The sequence below is a fragment of the Caloenas nicobarica genome, chromosome 7 (assembly GCF_036013445.1).
Source record: "Caloenas nicobarica isolate bCalNic1 chromosome 7, bCalNic1.hap1, whole genome shotgun sequence".
NCBI lineage: Eukaryota > Metazoa > Chordata > Aves > Columbiformes > Columbidae > Caloenas > Caloenas nicobarica.
This window is the reverse complement of record NC_088251.1, coordinates 6,909,641-6,932,229: the sequence shown is the minus strand read 5'-3', so window position 1 is coordinate 6,932,229 and position 22,589 is coordinate 6,909,641. Positions and strand designations below refer to the sequence as shown.

The following is a 22,589-nucleotide window of genomic DNA, read 5'->3' as shown; positions in this document are numbered from 1 at the left end:
GGGGAGAAAAAATTGGGGCAGAACTAGTGCATGCATTTAGGTTTTTCAAGGCTTCTGAGGGGTAGGAAGGAGCTTAGGCAAGGCTGCCATTTAACTGTTACCCAACTCGAGGTATCATCAAATGAGCTCCTAATAAATATTTGGCTTCATAACAGGTTTGCACTGAAATTAATAATTTAATGCATTCCTCTAGATACATAATTTCAGTCAGACAAGGAGATAGTGCAAACTTTTCATTTGCTAAAAAAATTATTATTACATCTCATATTTAGTTCAGTATAAGAGATTATATATTTAAGCTGATTAAAAAGGTTTCAGTTAACTGAAATAAGCATTTGGATTGTTTTACCACTGTTTATTATAAAACCAGTTAAATCTCAGAATGCAGTTTTACTTGTTTGGCCAAGGTTCACAGCACATAGCAAAACTACTTCACAAAAAAAAAAAGTGTCACGAATGCAAGACACCTTAGAATCAGATCAGCAGTTTAGGAGGATGTTTACTAAATGTACAGTTATGAGTTCATTTATTATCTATTCAGATGTTCTCTATAAAGCTGTATTAGGCTTTTGTATTTTCTCTGTTAATCAGGGTTTTTTTTGAACATGGTATAATTCTGGGAATTAAACTAATATTCTAAGCAAATACTTGAGGTAGATCAAAATAGTTGAAGTGTGATAATTTTTAAATTCACCACAAGTAACCCAATGCAAATATTCTGCATACTTGCTAAATAGTTACATTATTAATGGCCTAATATAAAACTAATTGGTTATTTTAAATGAAAAATATTACGGGTGGCTGGCTATGCACTGCTGCAATAAATACAATGTGGCAAGTTCTCAGACAATAGCTGTTTTTTGAGCATTTGGATTTCTTTCAAAGCACTATTTCATATCAAACAGCACTGATTCTTAGATCAAGATCTTTATTTCACTAAAATACTGTTACTATTGAAAGCAACTATTGCAAGAAAACATATAGCATCTGTTTAATATATACAATTTTTAAATGTTTACTGGAATACTGCTGATGTTTTCAGCACAAAATTATCAGCATCATTCTGCTTCTCAGTATACAACAAGCACAAACATCAGCTGTAACACTCATCTGCCAGCTGCATAAAAAAAATAACTGAATTATGGACAGAGTGCCTGTAAGTTTTGGACAGGAACATTTCAAACTGAGAAAAATCTTGATGAAGGTTCATGATGTAATCTCTGTTTATGCAAGTAAACATATTTACCTTCATAATCACTTCACAAAGAGATATATATCACTTGCTTCCTTCCACACCAAAGTTTCTAAAGCTAATACAGTTTGTAAACCATAGCATGAGATTTATGATGTTATACTGCAGAAACCTGTTTAGCCCCTGATTTACAAGCCTGGCAATTGTATTCAACTCTGTCATCACAACTAATTACAGCTAACTGCAGATTACCATATTGCAAACTCTCATCTTTGTGAAAGAAATACGATTTTCTGCTAAAAATGAAAAAGAATCAAACATCCTGAGGGCTAATGAACAAAAATGCACTATTCCATGTTGGACTGCAAACCTAAACTCTTCAGAATTGGTGCTGTAAGACTTCAAATTGCTATTTGTTGGCAAGTTGTTTTAGCCTCAAGTACTTACATAGTAAATCACTATTACGCTAATACCATACCTTTGGCCTGAAACATATTAATCTTGGTTAACAATAACTGACATTTACATTACCAATTCAATTCAGGCATTGTGGTGACTAAATGTCTATGCAAGAGCTTCAGGGAGAAAAGTTATTAGTTCTGAATGTGTCCTTACTTTTCACTGAGAACAGTTTTGAAGAAACATTATCATAAATTCTTGTTAAAATCTCATAACATAAACATTCAAATCCTAATTGATCTGTAAAACATTTGACTTGAAGTAAAATCTGCATTTGCTTCTTGGGTGCAGCTAAATGCAGAACATATTTCAGATATTTTTCAAGATAGGTATTTCTATACTTTATTTGCTCAAAGAAACGGGGACTTCTAAGACTTGAGTTCTTGGGAAGGAAAATGGGAATTGGAAACATTCTGAAGAAAATGGCAGCAGGATATGACAAATAGTACCAGATCCTCCCAGAAGAGGGAGGATGGACTTTTTTCAGCCAGATTTTTTTCTGTTTACATTTACTAAGCCCATAAATGCGTAAATAATAGTTTTAAACAGGTAGAGTGGTTTTGCTTTCCTTTACTAGTGGCACCCCCAACTTTCAAGCAATCAGAATAGGAGTATTTACTGCATTAAGTCTGTATAACTTCAGCAGGAAAACTTACTCCTCTCCTTATATCCAGGCATATTATAACTGCAGTGCACCACAAAACACATTTGACCAAGTATTTTATTCTAACTAGAGAGTTCTCTACCAGATTCCAAATGCATTCTACAATTAGTTATCTTAGATTTTCACATTTTGGAGAAAAATACTATATTTAAGATGTTTAGATAGTATTTTTGCTACATTATAAAAAAACCCCAAACAAGATACTGCAGTCTAACAGCATTAAGAGAAACACAAGGGATTTGATGTGTTGGGTTTTGTTTGTGGATTTTTTGTGTGTTTAGATTTAAGAAGTCGCTCACAAAGATTCTTCAAGTAAAAACAGGTATTTGACTCCAGAGGAAAACAGGATGGATTACATGTATCCCATGTTGCTTTTTGTTTCCCATCTTTTCTTGGCTTCAAATCTGAAAAAGACCACAAAAAAACCATTAGAAATCATGAGCATGTGTTTCAGGTATTCAACCATACTATTCTTAAAAATAACAAAAAAACCCCCACATATTTTTAATACGGTAATAAAGACATGAAGGTAAATGTAGACATATAACCAATACATTAATTCTGGTAAAGCCTCTGTACTTCCATCTGAAACACTGCTAAGAAAAAACAAAAACCCCAACAAGGTTAAACTAAACAAATAAGATTAGCACAAGCCTATTTCAACTAAGAAAACATTTAACCGAGATTGCATTGTATACACTTAGTGCCAATGAAACCACAATGTTTAATTCCACACTCAAATGACTTACCCCCAAGCAAGCTTCTTTTTCTTTCGAGCTTCTTGGGCAGCCTCTGCTTCTTGCTTGGCTTTTACAAAGTTGCGGCAAGCGGCAGCTTTGGCAATTTTCACACCAAGCTAAGACATAAAAAGGAACAAAGGAAAACTGAATAGATGCAAATGGCTCATGTGAAATTTAAGCCTCACAAATTACTTGGTCTGATATTGTTTCTCAAGAGTCAATAGATATTAAAATATCTTTCAAGTGTTAGGCTGATGCTGTAACATTAGATCGGATGAGCAAGAATGTCCCTTGAGAGAAATACAACGGAGTGGGATCCTGGGGCAAGCAATTCTTTCCACCCGAACCTTCCTTTTCAAGAAATACAAGCAAAGGGCAATAGCCCATTAGATCCCTTTGTTTGTTTGTTTTTAAAATAAATATATAGACACAGATATACACGCACAGGTAATCTCCATTATTAAGACCAGTCTGTGACCTCAGCTGTGCCAACACATTTGTATCAGGTCCTACCAGTACATAAACCACCCAAAAAGACAGTTTTATACAGGAAGAACTGCTACGACCACACATTTTCCAGCAGTACCAGCAGTCATGTTTTAATCAGGCTGTCCAGAAAGTAAATTAAGTAGTGTCCTTAGAGTCCATCTGGCATTTGGTCTTCACATTACCAGTTTTTAGATTATTAGTGTGATAATATGCATGCTTTTCAAATAAGGTCATCATAGGCTGTAGGTGAATACTACTTTACTGTCACAAACTTACTCATGCTGTGAGAATTAAGTTCATTTTAGTGAATGTCAAGGCAGGGGGAAAAAGAATAACACAGAAAAGATGGAAGAAGGTACTGTGAACTATGTCTGGATTACTTTCCTTAATCAGCATTCATAACTTGTTCATTATAGTTACACTTTGTGATTGCTATCGTGATCTGACATTATTTGCAACTAAATTATGAATTAAGGAATAATTTGGTCTCAAAAGTTACCATTTTTCTCCAAGACAAACAAGTAATTCATTTCACCAAAACCCCTACAAACTGTGATGTGGACAAACAGGTTTTCTTCTCATCCAGTCTAATACCTACTGAAGTTAGCCCACATATTTCTGATCGGATATTCTAAATTTCCCCAAAATGTCACGGGAGCATCAAATGAGAGGCACAGGAGACCCAAAATAACACTTTTTTTTTTAACTTTGGTTGAAGTTCCATTATTAATGGTCATGCATTTCAATAATCTGCGGCATCTATTCAGGCAATTCTTATTTACTCTGAGAGACGTTTTGTCCAGATAGGACAAGAGAGAACTCAAGGATGTATCTTCGCATCTTCTACAGCTCTCCCATCAAACACTTACCCTGTAGGTAGGTCAATACCCTGACCATTTTGTTAACAAAGCAAAACAAACGAGCATCACTGTAAGCTATTTACCTTATGGCCCCTTCAGGGTTCAAGAACCAAGAATGTGGCCTTTCTGCTGAAGGGTTTGAGAGGCTACATGCAGGTAGGCAGAAAGCACAACAGTCTGTGCTTTGTTTTAGGCTCTAAGCACTGGCACCACAGTTAAGAAAAGCATAATATTTTAAAGGGAATATGTGCAAAATATAGAATGCTAAACAAGTTTTTAATCTACTATTTGCATGCTATAAGGTAATAAATATGTACCTATGGAATCATTTGGATGCACAAAATAATTCATGTGACCAGACACTTCAAAACTTTAATATTATTAGCTACTTCATCTTTCATTTTATATAATCAGTAATTCAGTGCCAACATCTGAACTGCCAAATCTCAAGTCAAAGACTAGAGCATAACATTCTCTTATTTGTATTGTCACTTAACATTTAAGGGCAGCTATTAACTTAAATATACTTGCAGCATAAAAATGCTTAAGAAAACTCACCTAAAATATTAAAAAAATGTTTACTTGTTCATTGAAACAGAACTAATTAACTCAAAAAATAGAGCAATCTGATGGCTGAAGTCAATCACGAGAACCATGCCTTTATTTTTGAACTGTGTTTTACCTCCTAATATACTTGAAAATTAACTCCTACTATGTCTCCTTAAAATATGTTCCAGTGGCCTATTGAACACTTACGCACAAATACACACAAGCGAGGTCAACACAAGTTCCGAAGAAAAAACTTTTGATCTGTATTTCTCAGAAGACAGAATGAGTTCCTCCATCTTTGAAAAGTACAGAAAAAAAAGGGACAATAACAACCTCTGTATGTGGAAGCAAATGAGGAAACATTTTGCAGCATTTATATTATAATTTCTAGGCTACAAAGAGTCAAATTTTCAAGACAGGAAAACAAATATGTCGCATATAAAAACAAACATTTTAGTCAGACTAAATGTCTTTTTGCTCCCACCCACACGCAGACATACATCTTCACTTTCCCCCCCCTTGCCGCAAAAGAAATCCATAAAGGCTTGGTCAATGGGTTTTACATTATAAAAAACCATTTCAGGTCATCAGATAACTCAATAAAATACAATCTTAGAAGAAGTAAGAAAGCATGAATAAAAATATATACAACAATTTCTTGTGTAGTCAAAGTATCAGCATTTTCCATATAGAACATCCAATATTTTGCTGCATTTTAATTAAGGTGTCTAAACATTATCACAAAGAACTGCAAATTGGTCAGAGCACGCAGTAAGGAAAATTAAGCTCTAAAGGCTTTTTATCACCATATTTCAGGAACCAAGGGTGTAAAATGTTCTAATTTGGGATATATTAAAAGCCATAAAAGGTCTTTCAAAAAGATTAATGGTACTTTGCTTGGATTTAAGATAAGGGCTTTAGCTGGTTGGAAAAGCAGGGCCCTGGCTAGACCCTTGAGGCATTCATCTTTACAGCCACTTGGAAGATTTGTAAAAGCGTCTGCATAACCTCAAGCAAACGCACTGCGACATTTTTTTTTTTTTAAATTCCTTTCAATTTTACAGGTTTAAAGTGTGTAAATCATATTGGGGAGTAAAGCTGATATAATGGTTCATCCTTGTAACACAATATATATATTTTTAAGACAAACTTAAAAAATAACTCTGTTTCTACAGGGCAAAGACCATTCCATTTCAAAGTTGACCAATAATCACGTCAAATATCTTACTCTAGATGTTTAATGTAGCATAAGTGAAAATTCCTTATCCGTTATTTTCCATGAATTTCCTACTCATCTGAAATTGTTACCTTGTAAGAAATCTCTGAAGCTTTGCTTCTTTTTGAACAGTTTCAAGGCATTTATTTAAAAAATACCAATTATCATACTTTAACTTTTCATGGAATAACAGGTCTCTATGAAAAATATTTATGCCATTCTCTTTTGTTCTTTAATTAAATGAAAACAGATGTTTTCTGAAGTAAAGCGGAACCATTACTGGAGTACTTAAAGTGTTAAGGTCTTTAATTTTTATATCAGTTTGGTCTACAATTCCTGATTGTCTTTACTCAAGCTCAACATTAATGTCAAGCAAGTTACCTAGGAGACGAAAGAGATCAAAGAGACAAAAACCCCTCAAATGTCTGATTAATCAAGCCTGCAAACAGCTTATTTCTTTTAGCCTGCATGCAAGTATGAAAATGAGATTCTGGGAGCCGTACATTGTGCAGATTTGTTCATTCTTATCAGAACAAAGCCAGCGGCAGCTTATTTCATGGATCATTGGCACTGTCATCAGTGCTACACAGAACGGGTGACAGCTCCTCATTTTGAGGCTTGAACAAAATTAGCAAAAAGTCGGCACAAATTAGCCTCTCATCTTTTTAGTAATATGACATTATTCATTTACTTTTTATCCAATTTTTAATTTTTTCCTTGTCAGCTATCCCTTTCTAGTGTTTCTTGCACAGCATCATAAAACACTTTTAAAACAAGCAAAGAAATGGCTGAAGTTGAAATAGTATGTAAAGTTCAGGGAGAAGAGCAAACATTTTTATTAAGTCACAACAGAATCTACTGTAACTTCCAGAAAAATTCCCTTGAAAAATCAAGATATTTAACATGAAATATCATGAAGCAAAGACTTCTCCTCAAGACAGGACTGTGCAATGTAAACCCTGAATGATACAAGTAATGAGACAACACATTCAAGAACTGCTCCAGAAATATTTAGGTATGAAATACAAAACCTACAGAAGCTCTAGCTCATCAAATATGAATCTAGTTATTTCAGGCTTGCCTTTAGCAATGATTTTCTCCTTTTATGTTATGGAATGTTATCCATTGCTGACGTATATAAAATATATAAAGCAAACAAGAATACTGAGTGGATTTTGCAGCGAAAATTGTCCCCTTTCAATGATGTGCTCAACTTCCACTGTAAAATACTTTGTAATACCTTTGTTGTATTTTTATGCTGTGTACTACAACATCAAATTATATTTGGATGGTGCAGTAATGGAGTAAGGACAGCAAACTGTTCTTATATTAAGCTCTTTGCTAGATTTAAACATTTAAATGCAAGTAACTTCTTCCATTCAGGAGAAAACACAGCATTAAGAAATTAACTATAAGCTGTTAGATGCTTTACACAGTCCCCTTATAAGAAAGGCGGTTTTAAAAAAAGAACTGTAGTACTGTTTTCAGCAATTTCTTTATCTCTGTTCTTCTAAGTAAGAAAGCTTATTAACAAGCTTTGAACTTAAAATCACATTTACAATAATGTGCCATCAACAGTTTTATAAGCTAATTAGAAAAAAAGATTAATTAATGACTGGCTGCTAATAAAATGGCAATCATGAAGAAAGAAACCAAGGGTGCTAAGCTTCAACTACCACCAATTAAGAGCTAATTACAAACAAATTATATATGTGTTTTGCTGTGGGCTTTAATTTACTAAAATGGTTTTAATTAAAAGAGAAAACATGCTGATTAATTGAACTGCAGAAAAAATCTACAGTATAAACTGTGCTTTGTCTGTCTCTTTAATTAGACTTGTAACATCTGAAATCTTTTTTTAAGGTTTGTTAAGGAAAAGATATACATAATTAAGGGAGCATAAGAATGTAATTCTAGGTGATAACCCTGCCATGTTCCAAAGGTTAAAAGAAAACCACCTCAATGAAGAGATATTTGGAAGCACCTCTGCTGACTGTTAGAAAGAAAATCCTTCAGACACAAAAATAAACTCTTCCTTCCACCCTCCCACCCTCCCACCCCAGGTCCTTCAATGGGGAAGCTTTCCAAATTAACTGGTGCTTGGTTACATACCATTTAAAATTACATCAATCTCCTCAGGTATCTAAAAGCACTGTGATAAATTGTGGATGTTGCACAGAATTTCAAAACGAAACTATTTTACCAAGAAAAGAGCATCAAGCACTATAACCTGTCCGTCGGAAACGGTAACGTGCGTGTGACCTCATGATCAATCATATTTGACCCCGATTTTCAACTGGGCAAAAGCTTCCAGAATGGTTCTCACTGGCTACAACATACAACCTTGCTCCTGTACTTCCCATTCTAAATTATACAGCTAGAGGGTACTTAGAGACAACAGATACTAATTTGATTATTATAAAATGGCCAAAACTGACGCAACAAATTTTGAAGACAACAGCAGGACTGATCTTGCTGTCGATTACGATGTAGATCTTTCATTTAAGCTCGATTACAATACCATAGTTTCCCTATAAATTGCAGCTTTTAAAAAGTGTTTCACCAAAATGCCAGAAGCCACTGAGCTAAGGACTTAGGAACAGTGCTGTCAAAAAGCCTGTGTTATTTAGAGACTGACAACTACTCCAGTAATTTAACACACTAAATTACAAAATATTTTAAAAGTTCCTTTTGACAGGTAAGTCAAATATGGTCCAGATTATTTTAGCATGTTCAAGTTACAGTCCTGAGGCTAATGAACTCTTAGACAATGTGGCACCTACCTACCAGGCAGTTTACATAAAAACTACAAGCAAATGCAAAGTTTGAGGTTTAGCCAGATTAGTTCTCAGAATATTAGAGCCATAAGAAATCTGCATTCTGCTTCTTGAGGCACTACACAATGATTTCAATACAAAAGCACTACGAAAAAAATCTCTCTATGGGAACAAAAAGCTTGGAAAATATTTTCAGGTTATATATTGGGAGGAAGTATTTTAAAATTCTGGTTTAATTAGGAGAAGAACTTCTACAAGGATCACTCCAAACTGCAACTGATTTATAGCAAAGTAAAATTCCCAGATAACTCCACATACCATCCTGACTCAAAAGGATAAACACCTCCAACTACACACTGTCACAGTGCTCTAATTTATCAACATTTATTCTTAAAAAAAAATCTAGGATGATTCCCACTCATACAGTAGGAACAATTAATTTCAATATATTATTCCCAAAAGGCTTTTCAAAAAGTTGATATAATTCCAAGTGTCTGTTCCAAGCTACATATCCAATTACTGGCCACCATTAAATCTCAACTACCCTATCCTAGAGCATCACCAAGAAAACCATTTTCTCTCAGCCCAATTCATTGTCCACATACACTTCATTCTGTCAACAACTGTCATTCTAAAAGGTTCAGAATTTTGGGGGTAACTCCTGCATTAGTATTAACACTTTTATTGGCATCTCTCAAGTTAAACAAGTCATCCTTAAATGCAGTGTTGAAGCGCTACCTTTAAGTACGCCATTCTGCATTTGAAAAGCAGAACTTTAAAACGTGAAGGACTCTCTGGCAATGCTGAAAGCCCTTGGATGTTTTAACAAAGACAGCAACTGGATTACAATAATAAACCTTAACTGTGCGTATTATACCACATACACAGCAATGAATTGCTAGTTATTTGATACTAATAGTACTATGCTGTTCGTGTTAAAGAAATAATTCTAACAGTTCATTTAAAAATCCACAGTGAATTACAATTAAGCAGTATGACCCACCTGCATTCTCTTGATGCTCAACACAAATTTATCAGAGTGCTGACCACATGTACTGTAACTGCAGCACGGCACTGAGACGCCCAAGCCAGACCGGTTCTACAAACAGCCTGGCTGAAGAAAGTAAGTTACTGATGGCCTAAGTTAGTCTGTACAACATAATGCAGACATGCCCGTATTCCTTCCGGAAGAATTTCACTCTATATAAAAATAATGCAATTAAGAATTTCAGGATCGCTAGAACTCTTCAGTGAAGCAGAACACCCAGAACAGAACATGCAGTGGGGATGGCCAAGGATCCACAGTTAGAGATCTGCTACCCTGAGAACTCCCAAACTTCCTGCAACCACTTTTCTAGCCCACAAACTAGGATGACAACAGGAGACAAGGGGTTATACTTTATAGTGAGCATTGCCAAGAGATTACACTGAATATCATCATCACCACATAAGTACAATTCATTTATTTAATAGAAATGCAACTGCCAATAAAAAAAAAAAGGTAACTCATTTTAGCTAGTCTCAAAAGTTACGTGTGAATCTACACATGCAGTCCCTAGTAAATAGAGCCTCATGCATCCAAGCTCTAACTTCTAACTCTCACTCTAAAACCTAGACTGCTACTTGATTAAGACGTTTTGGTTTAAAATCAGAATTTGTGCATCAAAGCAGAAGAAAGCAACACATAACATATTGCCCAAAGCCTCATTTACAACAGTACAATACTATTTTCCTTAAAGAACCTGCAACAAGTACCACATGGAAACCGGAAGACCCAAAACCTTGAAGCAGTATCATTTAGGCTTTTAGGATGCAAACTTCAGTGATCCACTTGCAGCTGCTAGATTATGCATATTGCCTAAATCATCACTCATTTTAAAGGAACCTGATTTTTAAAAACCTTTTCTCACTGTGTCATAGTGATAGCATATTGACAGCATCATTTTGGCATTGCTTCGCTTTTTAGGACAGGTTTCTACTGCCTATTCTCATCATCTGTTTATTTTTGGCTTCGTTTTTCTAAATACCGAAGCTGCCCTATCAGTTTCACAGGCTTATAAATGTTATACATCAAAAATTAGTTTCACTTATTAAGGCAGGAAACGGCTTTAAGAACTCTGGGATCTGTGCCTCAAAGCAAAAGCTTTATCAGCAGGTTCCAGTCACTGCTTCTTGCAAAAGAAAACAGTGCCGATTAAAACCCCATACACCTGATTTCAGAAAGAACACCTACCCACCTAGCATTTTTCACAGGGCTGCAAGGGGGGCTGTACCCCAAACAGACAGCAGCTGTTTCTCATCCACTCCCTGCCCCCAGCCCTGCAACATTGCTCAAGAAAAATGAAAACTATACATAAAAAGATGAAGTTGAGATAAAAGAACAAAAATTCATCCACTTATTTCTCGATACCTCAGAAGTGGTGTACTTCAGTCCATAGTATAAGTCCGTGCCTGACTTGCTCACAGTGTTGTGTTGCATTTGGAAGTTAAAGGGATACAAATAGTCACTTTAAAAAGTAACTCACTTCTTATAAGTATTACGTAAAATGAGTTTTAAAAGGGACATTTCTTCAAATTGCAAAGAGAAGGAAAGCAGTGATGAATCAATACGAAAGCAATTTTTTATTAACTGTACTAGTATACAAAACTATGATTTCTGAATCAACCTCTTCCACAATCAAATGCTTTTCGACAGCTCTTCACCAAATCAGAATTAGGCACTGACAGAATTATTTCCTTAACATAAAAAGTAAGATCCATTAAAAAAAAAAATACAGCTTCTTAAAACCACAAAGAAAAATTAATCTTGCAGTACGCCACGTAGCACATCTTTACAAGAGCAGAGGACCCCAGAGAATTCACATGCATTCTGCCGACAGAACTCCTCATGAGATCGAGCCAGAGTCATTTGAGTTTTCCTTCTTTCAACATACTATTTATTCAGATAAACCCACTTAACCAAAACCAAGTCAAAGCTGTGAATACTAATAATGTTCCAAGCATTTTGTTTTCAGAATTACAACATGCTAATATTTGAAAGTCAACAATTTGGAGCTAATGTTCCACAAATAATAATACAGTGCTGTAGCACCTGGGATGTGCTAGATGTCGTACAATCCCATGGCTACCGAAATCAGATAACAGTTTATCATAAATATTACAAAACCTTAAAACTTCTTACGTTAATTTGTTTTTATAGTCAAACAATTTGCACTAGAACCTCAGTATGTTTTATTGATTATGGTATTCTAACCACTTTAGAGTAAATGGGATAATGACATTTGTGAAGGAGAACTGTGTTTTTCATGTTGTACGCGTGAAAGGTAATACAGTGGTATCACAGAAGAAGCTGGTCAGACTTAAAGGGAACATTAGGACACATTCCAGTCACTGTCAATAAGTTTTGTGATTGCTGGTGAACAGGCAGATAAGAGTTCAGTCATTAGAAACTGCCCTGAGTGACTAAATGTAGGTGTTTAATGATTGTGCAAGAACAGCACTGAGAAGCAGTCAGTTTTCCCTAATCTTAGAGAACCTTAAGAACCGTTATTTCCCATTTCAAAAGCCATCTATTTTTGAAGCCATCAGAATATTGTATTATATTGCATTAAAAAGATTTAAATCTGCAAAAGCTTTCCTTGAAACCCTGTACTTGGGAAACATCTTAAATATTTGTACGAGAATGAGAAGCATTCAGAATTTGTCTTTCCTTTCTTAATCCTTTTCTAATACCTTTGAATTTTGATAGTGGACAGAAAATACCTATTACCTCTGTGAAGAAGGAAGAATATGCAAGATAGAGGAATGAAAGCAAAAAAATTTATATAATTCATTTCTAATATAAATCTAGAATATTTATAGTTTAAATTATATAAATCAGATGACTTAAAAATAATAGCTTCTCCACCCACCTCAAACAGTACTCACTTAGATATTTTTTCTTACCTGCTTCAAAACTATTCTAACTATCTTTTTATCCTATTTTTTTTCCATGTGCCAATAGCAATGGGCACAACAGCCTTCACAGGTGTGAGTTATGTACTTCAGATGCTACCACCTACCATCTCTGCACTATTTCTTACATGAAATTGAAATTACCAGAGGTATCTGGTAGATTCCTCACCAGTTTAAGTATCCACTCAGCATTACACACAAACGTAAAGGGTCCAATTTTTGTAGCAAAGAGCTGCATAGACTCCATAAAATTACTCAGATACACCAACTAACAAGACAATATCTTGAAAAAACAGAGTTTCTCCCACCTGGATTCTTTTTTTTTTTAAGATACACATTTATATACTAAAAAATGATGACAAGGAGAAAAAAAAAATCCATTCATTCTATAAACATCATTCTAAGGCTACAGCAATGTTTGACATCCAACTATTCCCATTCTTCCTCAGAATTCTTCCAGCCATCAACTCCCGATCACATGAATACAAAGGAAAAAAAGCACTGGCATACAAGTTCAGGTGTATCTGGCCTTATTTGGGTACGCCTTGCTCTCAGTTTGCTAAATCTACCTTTCTTCAGGATTCCCAAGCTTATTGGGAAAGGAATGCAAAGAAAAACCTGAGGCACAGGTAACTGACAGGAAGGGAACATCCTACTCCTGTTTTCTTGGCTTGCAACATGCAGAAAAATCAAAAGCTCAATACAGATGACAAGTTACTGACTCCTCTGAGTTGTGGAGTCGGCAGGAAGGCTTTAAAGCAAGTTACTTGGGATCCTTCACGGTTGTAGTTCCAATTCTTATACATGGCTAGAGCTGTACAAGCATTACAAGATCTGCAGCAAAATCCTTCAATCACTGACAGAAATCTGCTTAGGAAATAGGAAGGATGCTCCAAACAATCTCCAATGCTATTTTTCTTATGACACTTTTTGTACAGATGTACAAAACTAAATGTTTCCTCAGAGCTTTTGTTAACAGCCCACTTACCTCACGAGTGGCTAATCTGTCACTCAGCTCCTCGGCCTTATCAATGTCACCTTCAGCCACAGACTTCTCTATGCTAAGTTCAAGGCCAGACTAGAAAAACAAAAGCAAATATCTTTAGGACAAATAAAGAAATAACATGTTTAAAGGGAGCATCTCCTTTCTAAAAATATTTCTTTCATAAAATTCTTTAAGACACCGCATAAACCTGTAATTTCTATGTAACACAAATCACTTTGTCTATGTATTGTAACGGACAGTATAATTAAGAATTCACTGAAAGGCTGCCTGAGCACAAATCATTGCATTAGTTCCACCTTACATGCAGGATAATACTGTAGGTTAAAAAAATTACACGGACTAGTTTATGCCTGTCACAATAAAATTTCATCTGAAGATCTGTCTTATCTCTTCCATCCCTGGAGCTTTCTAAACAAAATGTGAAATATATGTGTCAGGTAACATGAAGAATGGCAATTACCACTGTATCGTTACAGTTCTAAGATCTTATCTTTATCCAAAAACTGAGTTCTGGCATTGTGCCACTCCACTGTGCTAAAAAATTACAGATTCTAGCAGTCCTATGGAAAACTATGAAAAAGCTTCAGAATTTAACCTCTAAAAATAAGAAAATAACCTTTATGATCAACATAACATCACTTGTTTAACAACATTTACAAATAATGTAACAAAAAAGGTAAATATTTACTGGAAATTATAGTTGGAAACTTCTGAAGGAATACAGAAGGGTAGCATAGCAGTAGGCACTGACTTCAAAATTTCACAAAACACTTTCGCGACGAGACAATTTACAGCCTCACTGCTTTTAGATATTAGTGATGCTAAAGAAAACACATTTGACAGTTTCAGAACATACACTTTTTAAAAGATAAAACAAACAAACAAATAGAATTCTTGAGAAACAGTGATCTGCAAATACTGCACTTAAATTACTCAGATGGAAGTTGAAAAAAAAAAATTGCACAACTGGAAGCTGCAGTGATAGCCAGTTCTGTTAGATGTCTTTTTCTGAAATTAATGAGACACGTTCCACTAGTGATAAAATCTCTGAACTTACAAGGAGAACATTTTAACACTTTGGGCCTCTTTCCTGATCTATCCTGAGCAATTTAATGACAACTAAATACCCACCAAAAGAACTTAGACAGAAATAAACTATCTCATGACCTGCATGCAGAAACTTACTCTAGGCAAATGAAAAATATAAGATTTATCATAAAGGAGGCTAGCTGAACATTTGATGTCATAGCTTATCCAGGCCTTTACTAGAACAGCTACAGAACAAACAGTGCTACAAGGAAATCACAATATAATGAGTTTCTTAACTTGTCCATCATGTTGTACCAGTTAGTTCTAATATGACTAGTTACACAATAATAATTTATGGACAGAATGTGTTATAAATCCAGTAAAGCTGTATGGTAGGTTTGGCCCTCTAATTCCTATAGCCACTGGTGTCAACTAAATGATTTACTGGACATATTTTAAAGCTGAAACATGACTTGGGAAAAAATTTAAAAAAAAAAAAGGGGGGGGGGGGGGCAAACAATGCATATGAAGTTTTCTGTTTCTCATGATAACAGAAAACAAAACCAGACAGGAAACAAGCACAGATAGTGGCTCAAGAGAAAGCATAGCAACCTTTCCATCCAAGTATGATTCATGTGATATCCAAAAGGAAATGCATTAAAAATGTGTACAAAATCATCCTCCTTCAGAGTGACTTGATCGTTTACTCAAATAGTATCAGTTTTATTCCTATCTCAGTTAAGGCTGAGCTCTTTACTCCCAAGTACAAGCTGACATTGCTTTTGTATCAACAGTCACCTTTTGTGGAGCCCTGCTATGCACAGGTGATTCAAATCTGTCATTGATTCCAAAGTATTGTGTAAGTTCTTTCCATTTCTCTTCATTTACCAACTGTTGACTACTGAAAACAGAAAAAAAAAAAGTCATTAATATAACCAGTTGCCTTTCTACAACTTGTAATGTTATTTTCAATACTAAAATAAATTCTTCCATTTGGCAGACATGCTCTTTTCGCCCATACACCGTTTTTAATAGAAGTGAAATTAATTATTCCTTCCCCTCTGCTTCTGTAATTCCACAATCTTGAAATCAAGCTTATAGAATCATAGAATCATTTAGGTTGGAAAAGAGCTTTAAGATCATAGAGTCCCACCATTAACCCAACACTGCCAAGGAGGAAAAAGAGGAAGAGGAGGAGGAGCAGGCTGAACAGGAGCTTGTATGCAATTACATGTAAGACATCACTAGAAATAACATTAAGTCAATTTTAAGTTACATTAAATAACACATTTCTGTTGATTATCAAAATCAAGCAATAAAGTCTATCAGACAATCATTGGTATAAAACTCAGCCTGCCCAAGAGAGACACTGGACAACTTCAGTAGATATTTTACATGACATTCAAAGCTCAGTTTTGGCCATACATGCAGTTAAGCTTTTTACAAGTTTGGCCCAATATTAAGAACAGACCTCAGATAATCACATTGACCTGGTTATACCTCTTAGTCACTTCATTGTCCTTTTTCTGTTTTTCTAGGGAAAAAAAAAATCCAACATTACACCGTAATACCCTACAGCATCCAACAAAGTTAACAGAACTCTAACTGGCCACATTTCCTTTGAAAGGCTGACACACTAAGAGTTTTACCCAATAATCATGGGGATTTAAACCACTATTCATATAGAGAACCTCCTACAATATCTGTGAAGAAGTTCTAACCAGAATACACAAAAGTACATTTTATAGAATTACTGAAATACACTTAGCCATTATAAATTAGTATTAAATAAGTTCTACCTTCTTTATAAACACAGGATAAATGTATTAATTAAACTTTAAGCAACAATTTACCACCTAGTCCTACAAGTGATGTATGCAACTGGAAAAATAAAATCCTCAATAACAGAATACATCTACTCAGGAATTGAATTCTTGGTAAAACAAAACAGACAAAGAAAACCCCAACACCAGCCACAAAGCAAAAAAACAAGCAACACGCACACCCCCTCAAAGACAGCAAATTCCACTTCCAATGTATTTAATATTAATTCCATTCTGAGAAAATAAATTCTGTAATTCTATAAAACACCTTTTCTGTGGCGCTTTCTTTTTCGGCTTTTGTTTCTCTGGTTTGCTTCGATTTTCATTTCACGGTTTTTCTTCTGCAGCTCCAGAAATTTCTACAAGATTAAGAAAAGACAAATCAGTATTTTTACATCTTTTCCCCACCAAAAAAAAAAAAAAAAAAAAAGAAAAATCCAAACCATAATATGCTGGAAAACGTCCCAACATTTTATTTATCCACAGTACCTTGTTATCATCTATAACATTAAAATTTACGCATTGAAAACATCCAACTCTGATGCTGATCATGTAGAACTGGCTCTAACCTTTCATCACCTCTCTCTGACTTTCTGCCCTCCCTAAATGCCAGGACTATTCAAACCAGACAGTTTTCTCACGGGACATGACACTGAATACACTGATGCTGGTTGTGCACTACAGAGCTATTCTACGTATTGTTATTGCCCCACTGGCAGTTTGTAATTCAGGTATTACTGACAGCTCTGACCTTGCACAGCAGGCTACCGACAAGGATCAACCGGTGGGGGTAAAACTCAAAAGCCTAAAACACAGATTGCTTTTCTTTATATTTATTTTTTCTGTCTTTGCATGCAACTGGGAATTCCAGAGGTATAAGCAACTATGAGTTTGAACACCTGCAACTAACCCCTACAGAAAGCAGAAGGGCACATGTCTACGCAGAGATGCATCACCAGTAGTGACTGATACACTTCACTGTAAATCCCTCCTAATGCAGAAAGCAGCTATGAAGAAGCACAGAGCCCACACACCACCAAAACACAAATCTCTATGCAACAAGAGTTATCCAAACATCTCCCTGCTGTGCTTTCAATCACCGCAGCACTAGGAGACGGGGGAAAGTTACACTCATTTCCTATCTAAATTCCTGCCCACTCTGCTTGAAACAATCTAAGGTATATTATGATGATTGCACTTAGATCATTTTATTTCGTTTCAGATTTGTATACTGACTCTTCAACATTGAGTTACTGTAACTTTAAAATTAGCTATTTGATTTTTAGTATGATGCATTTATGCTCTGGACATTTGGAGACTTGTAGCAATACCCACATTCCACATGTTTAAAGGAATTCCAGAAGGGCACGTTTGAGATTCATTTTCTCCACCTGTCACAGATATCACAACGGGTTCGCTGACAGCATTACTTTCAGGTCCATTCTCCTGAACTCTTTCAGTATCTTCTTTTGTATCTTCCTTTGACAATGAACTGCGTGATTCATCTCCCTCATCAGAACTGCAGTCAACGTCACTTTCGTTCATCCCGGGCGGTACCAGCCCGCTCCACATCTTCCAGTCCAAGCAAGTCCCAGCCCCTTCGAGTCACCGCAGAGACATCGGAGCTACCCGAGCTGACCCGTCCCGAGCGAAAACATCACCAGCCTGCGGGAGAGAGCAGCAGAAACAGCAAAACACATCGTCAGATATATTGTAACTTCTACCGAGAAAAGTTAACTATCGTTAGATGTTTTAGATAAAAACATTACAAAGCTTCTAATACTTACTATTTCAGAGAGGAGTGAAGTAGAGTTAAGCACAGAAGGTACCAGCTCTGTTTTTTAATTCCGTGTTCTTTACAGTTTCGTCGCTTCGCGTTTGTTTACAGCTGCTCCCAGTTTACGGGGCGATACGGCAGCAGCCGCCTCCCTCCTGCCTCCGCGGGGAGCGCGGCCCCCTCCCAGGACAGCGCGGCCGCCTCCCGCCCGGCGGGCACGGCCGGAGAGGAGAGCCCGCCGCGCCGGGGAAGCCCGGACAGCAGCGCCGGAGGAAACGCGTCCCCGAAGCGGGGCGGGGAGCGCACACGGCAGCTCCCGACCCCGCAGGCCCCACAGCGCTGCCCGCGGACCTGCCGCCGAGATCCCCCCCGGCCGTGTTTACCTGGCCGCCATCTTGGCACCGCCGGAACACCCCGCCCGCCGATTGGACTCTGCCCCGCAGCCAATCAACGGGCGCTTTGCTGCCCTAAGCCCGGCCTCTCTGGTCTCCATGACAACGCTGCGGGGCCGGGCGGGGCGGCTTGTGTTGGGTCGGGGTTCGGGACCCAGACCCGGCCCCGGGGAGGGGGCGCTGCCCTCCCGCTGGGGGTGCTCACCCGAGGCGCTGGGGACATAGGGCTGCTCCTCCTTGTCGCAGTGAGACAGCTCTGAGAGAACAGAGCAACTTCCTAGCACCCAGGAGGGCTCCGGAGGGATCTGATGGCCCAACACGTGCGAGTGAGGTGGTTTTGTCAGAATTAACAGCAGTGCTCTGGAGGAAAAGACCATCCTAGTTGCCATAAATGAGTAGAGCGTCTATTCCAAAAGAAAACCTTGGAATTTATGCAATACCGAAGTGTTTATGCTGGGACAGAATGCCGAGGGTCAGCAACCTTAGTGTTCAAGGATGGGAAAACACTTTTAAAGCCCCCACTAGTGTCTCGGGTTAGGGTGGTAAAGAGAAAACCTCAAAAATGCAACTCCCAGGCCTTGTAAGGTTGTTCGTTGTGGATCGTCTCCCGGCGTCAGAGCTTCAATTTTCCTTAAACTGCTCCAAGAATGTGGAAAAGTTCTTAGAAACTCATCATGAATCCTGAGCCAGACAGCACTGAGCTCTGGCTGTTCAAAGGTGACCAGTGAACCTGTGCAGCGCATTCTGTGGGGGACTTGCTGGTTTGGAAGATTCTCTTACACCTTCTTGTCCTTTCAGCTTTCATAGGTGAGACAGACGAAACAAACAAGAACTTAGGAGCAGCCTCAATGTGATTCAGCAAGAACATCTGGCATATAATGAGCAACAAGAAGGGAGGCACAGGGAGAACACAGGAAAAAGATGAAGGGAATAGGCGGACACCACTAACACTGCAATGTGTCTGAACCATGGGAGGGCTTGTGGTTGAAATAATTTGTAAGAAGATGCGTATTTGAGTGACGACAGGTTGAAAAACAAATCTCAGTATCAAGACTTCCGAGAAAGGAATTGCTGGCACCAAATCGGGACATGGCCCAGTTGTGGACAAACAGTTCAGCTATGAGGAGAATGAGGAGGGGACAAAAGTTTGTTATGAAGAAGGATAACAGGGAATATGGCTTTGAGTAGGGATTTCTTGGTGGATCACAGCTTCTGCGATTGGATGTGCATGGAAGGAAAAAATAAACACCTTTCTCATGGACATAAACCAGATCTTCAGATTAATTTCCTTTTTATGCCACAATTTTGCATCCTCAGATTCATTTCTAAAATCAATTAATTCCGTAAGTAATCACTTTTTCATGAACTACATGTAAATTTCACACTCAGCTTGCTAACTAGTTTTTCCTCTCATCTGGGAAATCAATTTTTAAGAGATTTATTTTATTTACATTTAATAATTGACTGTATTTGGTATACAGATAAGTGGTAATTGATAAATGTATTGATATTGTCATTTGTTGTAGCAAGATATTAGACCATTAGGCTGCATGATATTTTCTTAATGTGAGCTAACTTGAGAACACTCCAAAAATTGAAAGATACGTGACATCTTTATGACCTGTAAATTTATATGTTTGCTTGGGATACATTTTCAGATGGCAGATTTAATGTCATGATGCAATTTGTATCCAAACACTGTGCTCTTTATTTAGTATCCACAAACCAACTTAGTGCACACCAATGAAGTACTCAAATGTTCCCCTGCATTTCATTTGTTATTTACAAAATTATTGTATTTGTAATTTAAAAAGCCAAATTTCAGGGTAATCTCCAGTTCTCTGACAATAAACCGACTTCTCACAGGTTCTTCTACGAGAAAAAAGGTGGAAAGTCCTCCCTGTCTTTGACCAATCTAGAAGCATTTGTATTCAAAACATCAGTGATTGCTGAAGCTACAAAAGAGATTGCTGGCTACTTAACAGAATTTGCAATTTCCTAACAGTGTGTAGAGAGTTTTTAAGTGGGGAACAAAGGAGACGACAGCACAACCTATGACCAACACTTGTGTCCCTACATCAAACTACAGGAAGGCTGCTATGGTGTAGAAATACCATAGAAAATCTTCAAATAATCTCGTTTATTTCGTTTTGGTCAACTGATCTAGCTTTGTTTCTCACTTGAATTCCTGTCCTGGAGACCCGTGAAACAATGACTCTTACGATTGAAATGAGTCATGCCCCTGAGATGGCTGTGAAACATCAAACTAGTGCAACACAGTCATTACAGGTTAGATATTTATTATGCTATTATTAAAAACTACATGAACTTCAGAGAGAAGGACTACTGCAATTCGATGTAACACCAAATTTAATTTGAATCTTTCAGGATCTCTACAAATTTTCAGGTTCTAGGTGATTTTCTCTGTATCTCCGTTCCCTGCCTTTACCTTCTGCTGTTGGATGTTTACAGATACCACTTTGAGTGCCAGTTGTTATGGTTTATCAAATGTATTGTCTTGTGGCAAGAGGAATATGCGGTTCCTGCTACAGGAATCTCTGTAGAGCGAATCAGGAATTGAAGACAGCGGCTCTGGGGGTTCGTCTTCCTACCATCACTGTAGAGTAAGCGAGTACTAGTGTGTAGCGCTATGTTACTGTTGGTTCATGCTCTCCTGAGGTTGTCTTGAGCAAGTTTGCATGAGAAGATAATATCCTGTATTCGTTTGAGTAACTAATCTGTGTTTCTGGTGCTATTTTTACTCCTGGTACTGTTTAGGATGGGCTCTTCATACCACCACATTTGGCAGTGTGCACTTTATTGAGCTTGAACAGAGCATTTTTCCATATCTTTGCTTGTTTTCACTGAAAGAGAATATGCTGCTAGTTTGTGGGCAAAAAGTATTGATTGTTATCTACAAAACTCAACATTGCTTGGGTGCTTTTTGTAACAGTCTTCATGAATAACTGTAACAGAAGTGGACAGATCTGTCAGGTATGAGGAAAGCTGGTGGCTGTGTACGGTCCCCATGGCAGGTTCTCACGGTGGAATTCTCTTCTTCAGACCAGCTAGAGCTGAGATTCTTGGGCTTCAGGACATGGTGGAGGCCTGAACTATTTCCTCAGACATATGCTCGAAGCCATGTTTAGCTAATCATAAATAATTACCTACATGCTTATTTCCACAAAATATACACAGTCTCCTAGTACAGGAGTGGAATTTACTGCAACATAAATTATGCATCATTAGCTGTTTCTTTTTTAGCAATAAATGAGCACATCAGAAATGTTTCTTACACATGGAAATATGCTACATTTTATCCTTTAGAGACCGTTTTGGCAATATGTCGAAATGATCAAGAACTGAATTCTTGGTTAAATATAATAGGAAGGCCTTATTGTATTAGCAGATTACAGTCATTGTGTTAGTATACTATCTACCTTGTATTCATTTTTGCTAACATAATGAGAAATTTTTCTGGCATGATTATATTTTAATACAATAAAATAGGGTTGGAAAGGAAAACTAATATGATTTTTAAAAGAGATGTAAAGACAATAAAATAACCTCTGTTATTTTTCCTAAACTTTTAATTTGTTGCTAACTTAAAAAATAATTTTTATTAATCCTTTAAAATAATTATATTCAAACGAGCATTTAAA

At 36.9% G+C, this 22,589-nt stretch overlaps 1 protein-coding gene across 3 annotated transcripts; it reads right to left on the bottom strand.

The window, feature by feature from the left end:
• Positions 1-261: 261 nt before the first annotated feature.
• Positions 262-18,959, bottom strand: FAM204A (family with sequence similarity 204 member A). Of its 3 annotated transcripts, none has more exons than XM_065639478.1 (8): positions 18,546-18,912; positions 18,094-18,423; positions 17,027-17,117; positions 16,436-16,469; positions 15,734-15,833; positions 13,889-13,978; positions 3,065-3,171; positions 262-2,719 (listed from the first exon to the last, which is right to left on the bottom strand). In XM_065639478.1, the coding sequence occupies exons 2-8, from the start codon at positions 18,328-18,330 to the stop codon at positions 2,668-2,670; spliced, it is 711 nt and encodes a 236-aa protein (XP_065495550.1). In that variant the 5' UTR covers positions 18,331-18,423; positions 18,546-18,912; the 3' UTR covers positions 262-2,667. The 3 variants fall into 3 exon arrangements, with proteins under 3 accessions (XP_065495550.1, XP_065495549.1, XP_065495548.1); XM_065639477.1 differs by lacking the exon at positions 18,546-18,912 and adding an exon at positions 18,919-18,959 and having other exon boundaries at positions 264-2,719; positions 15,734-15,836; XM_065639476.1 differs by having other exon boundaries at positions 264-2,719; positions 15,734-15,836.
• Positions 18,960-22,589: the final 3,630 nt, after the last annotated feature.

Coding starts and splice junctions, on each gene's coding strand:
- FAM204A (XM_065639477.1), bottom strand. CDS start 18,330: ATGTGGAGCGGGCTGGTACCGCCCGGGATGAACGAAAGTGACGTTGAC. Junction 13,979..15,733: donor ATAGCAGGGCTCCACAAAAG/GTGACTGTTGAT, acceptor TTGTTTTTCTAG/TCTGGCCTTGAACTTAGCAT. Junction 2,720..3,064: donor AAAAAGAAGCTTGCTTGGGG/GTAAGTCATTTG, acceptor GGTCTTTTTCAG/ATTTGAAGCCAAGAAAAGAT.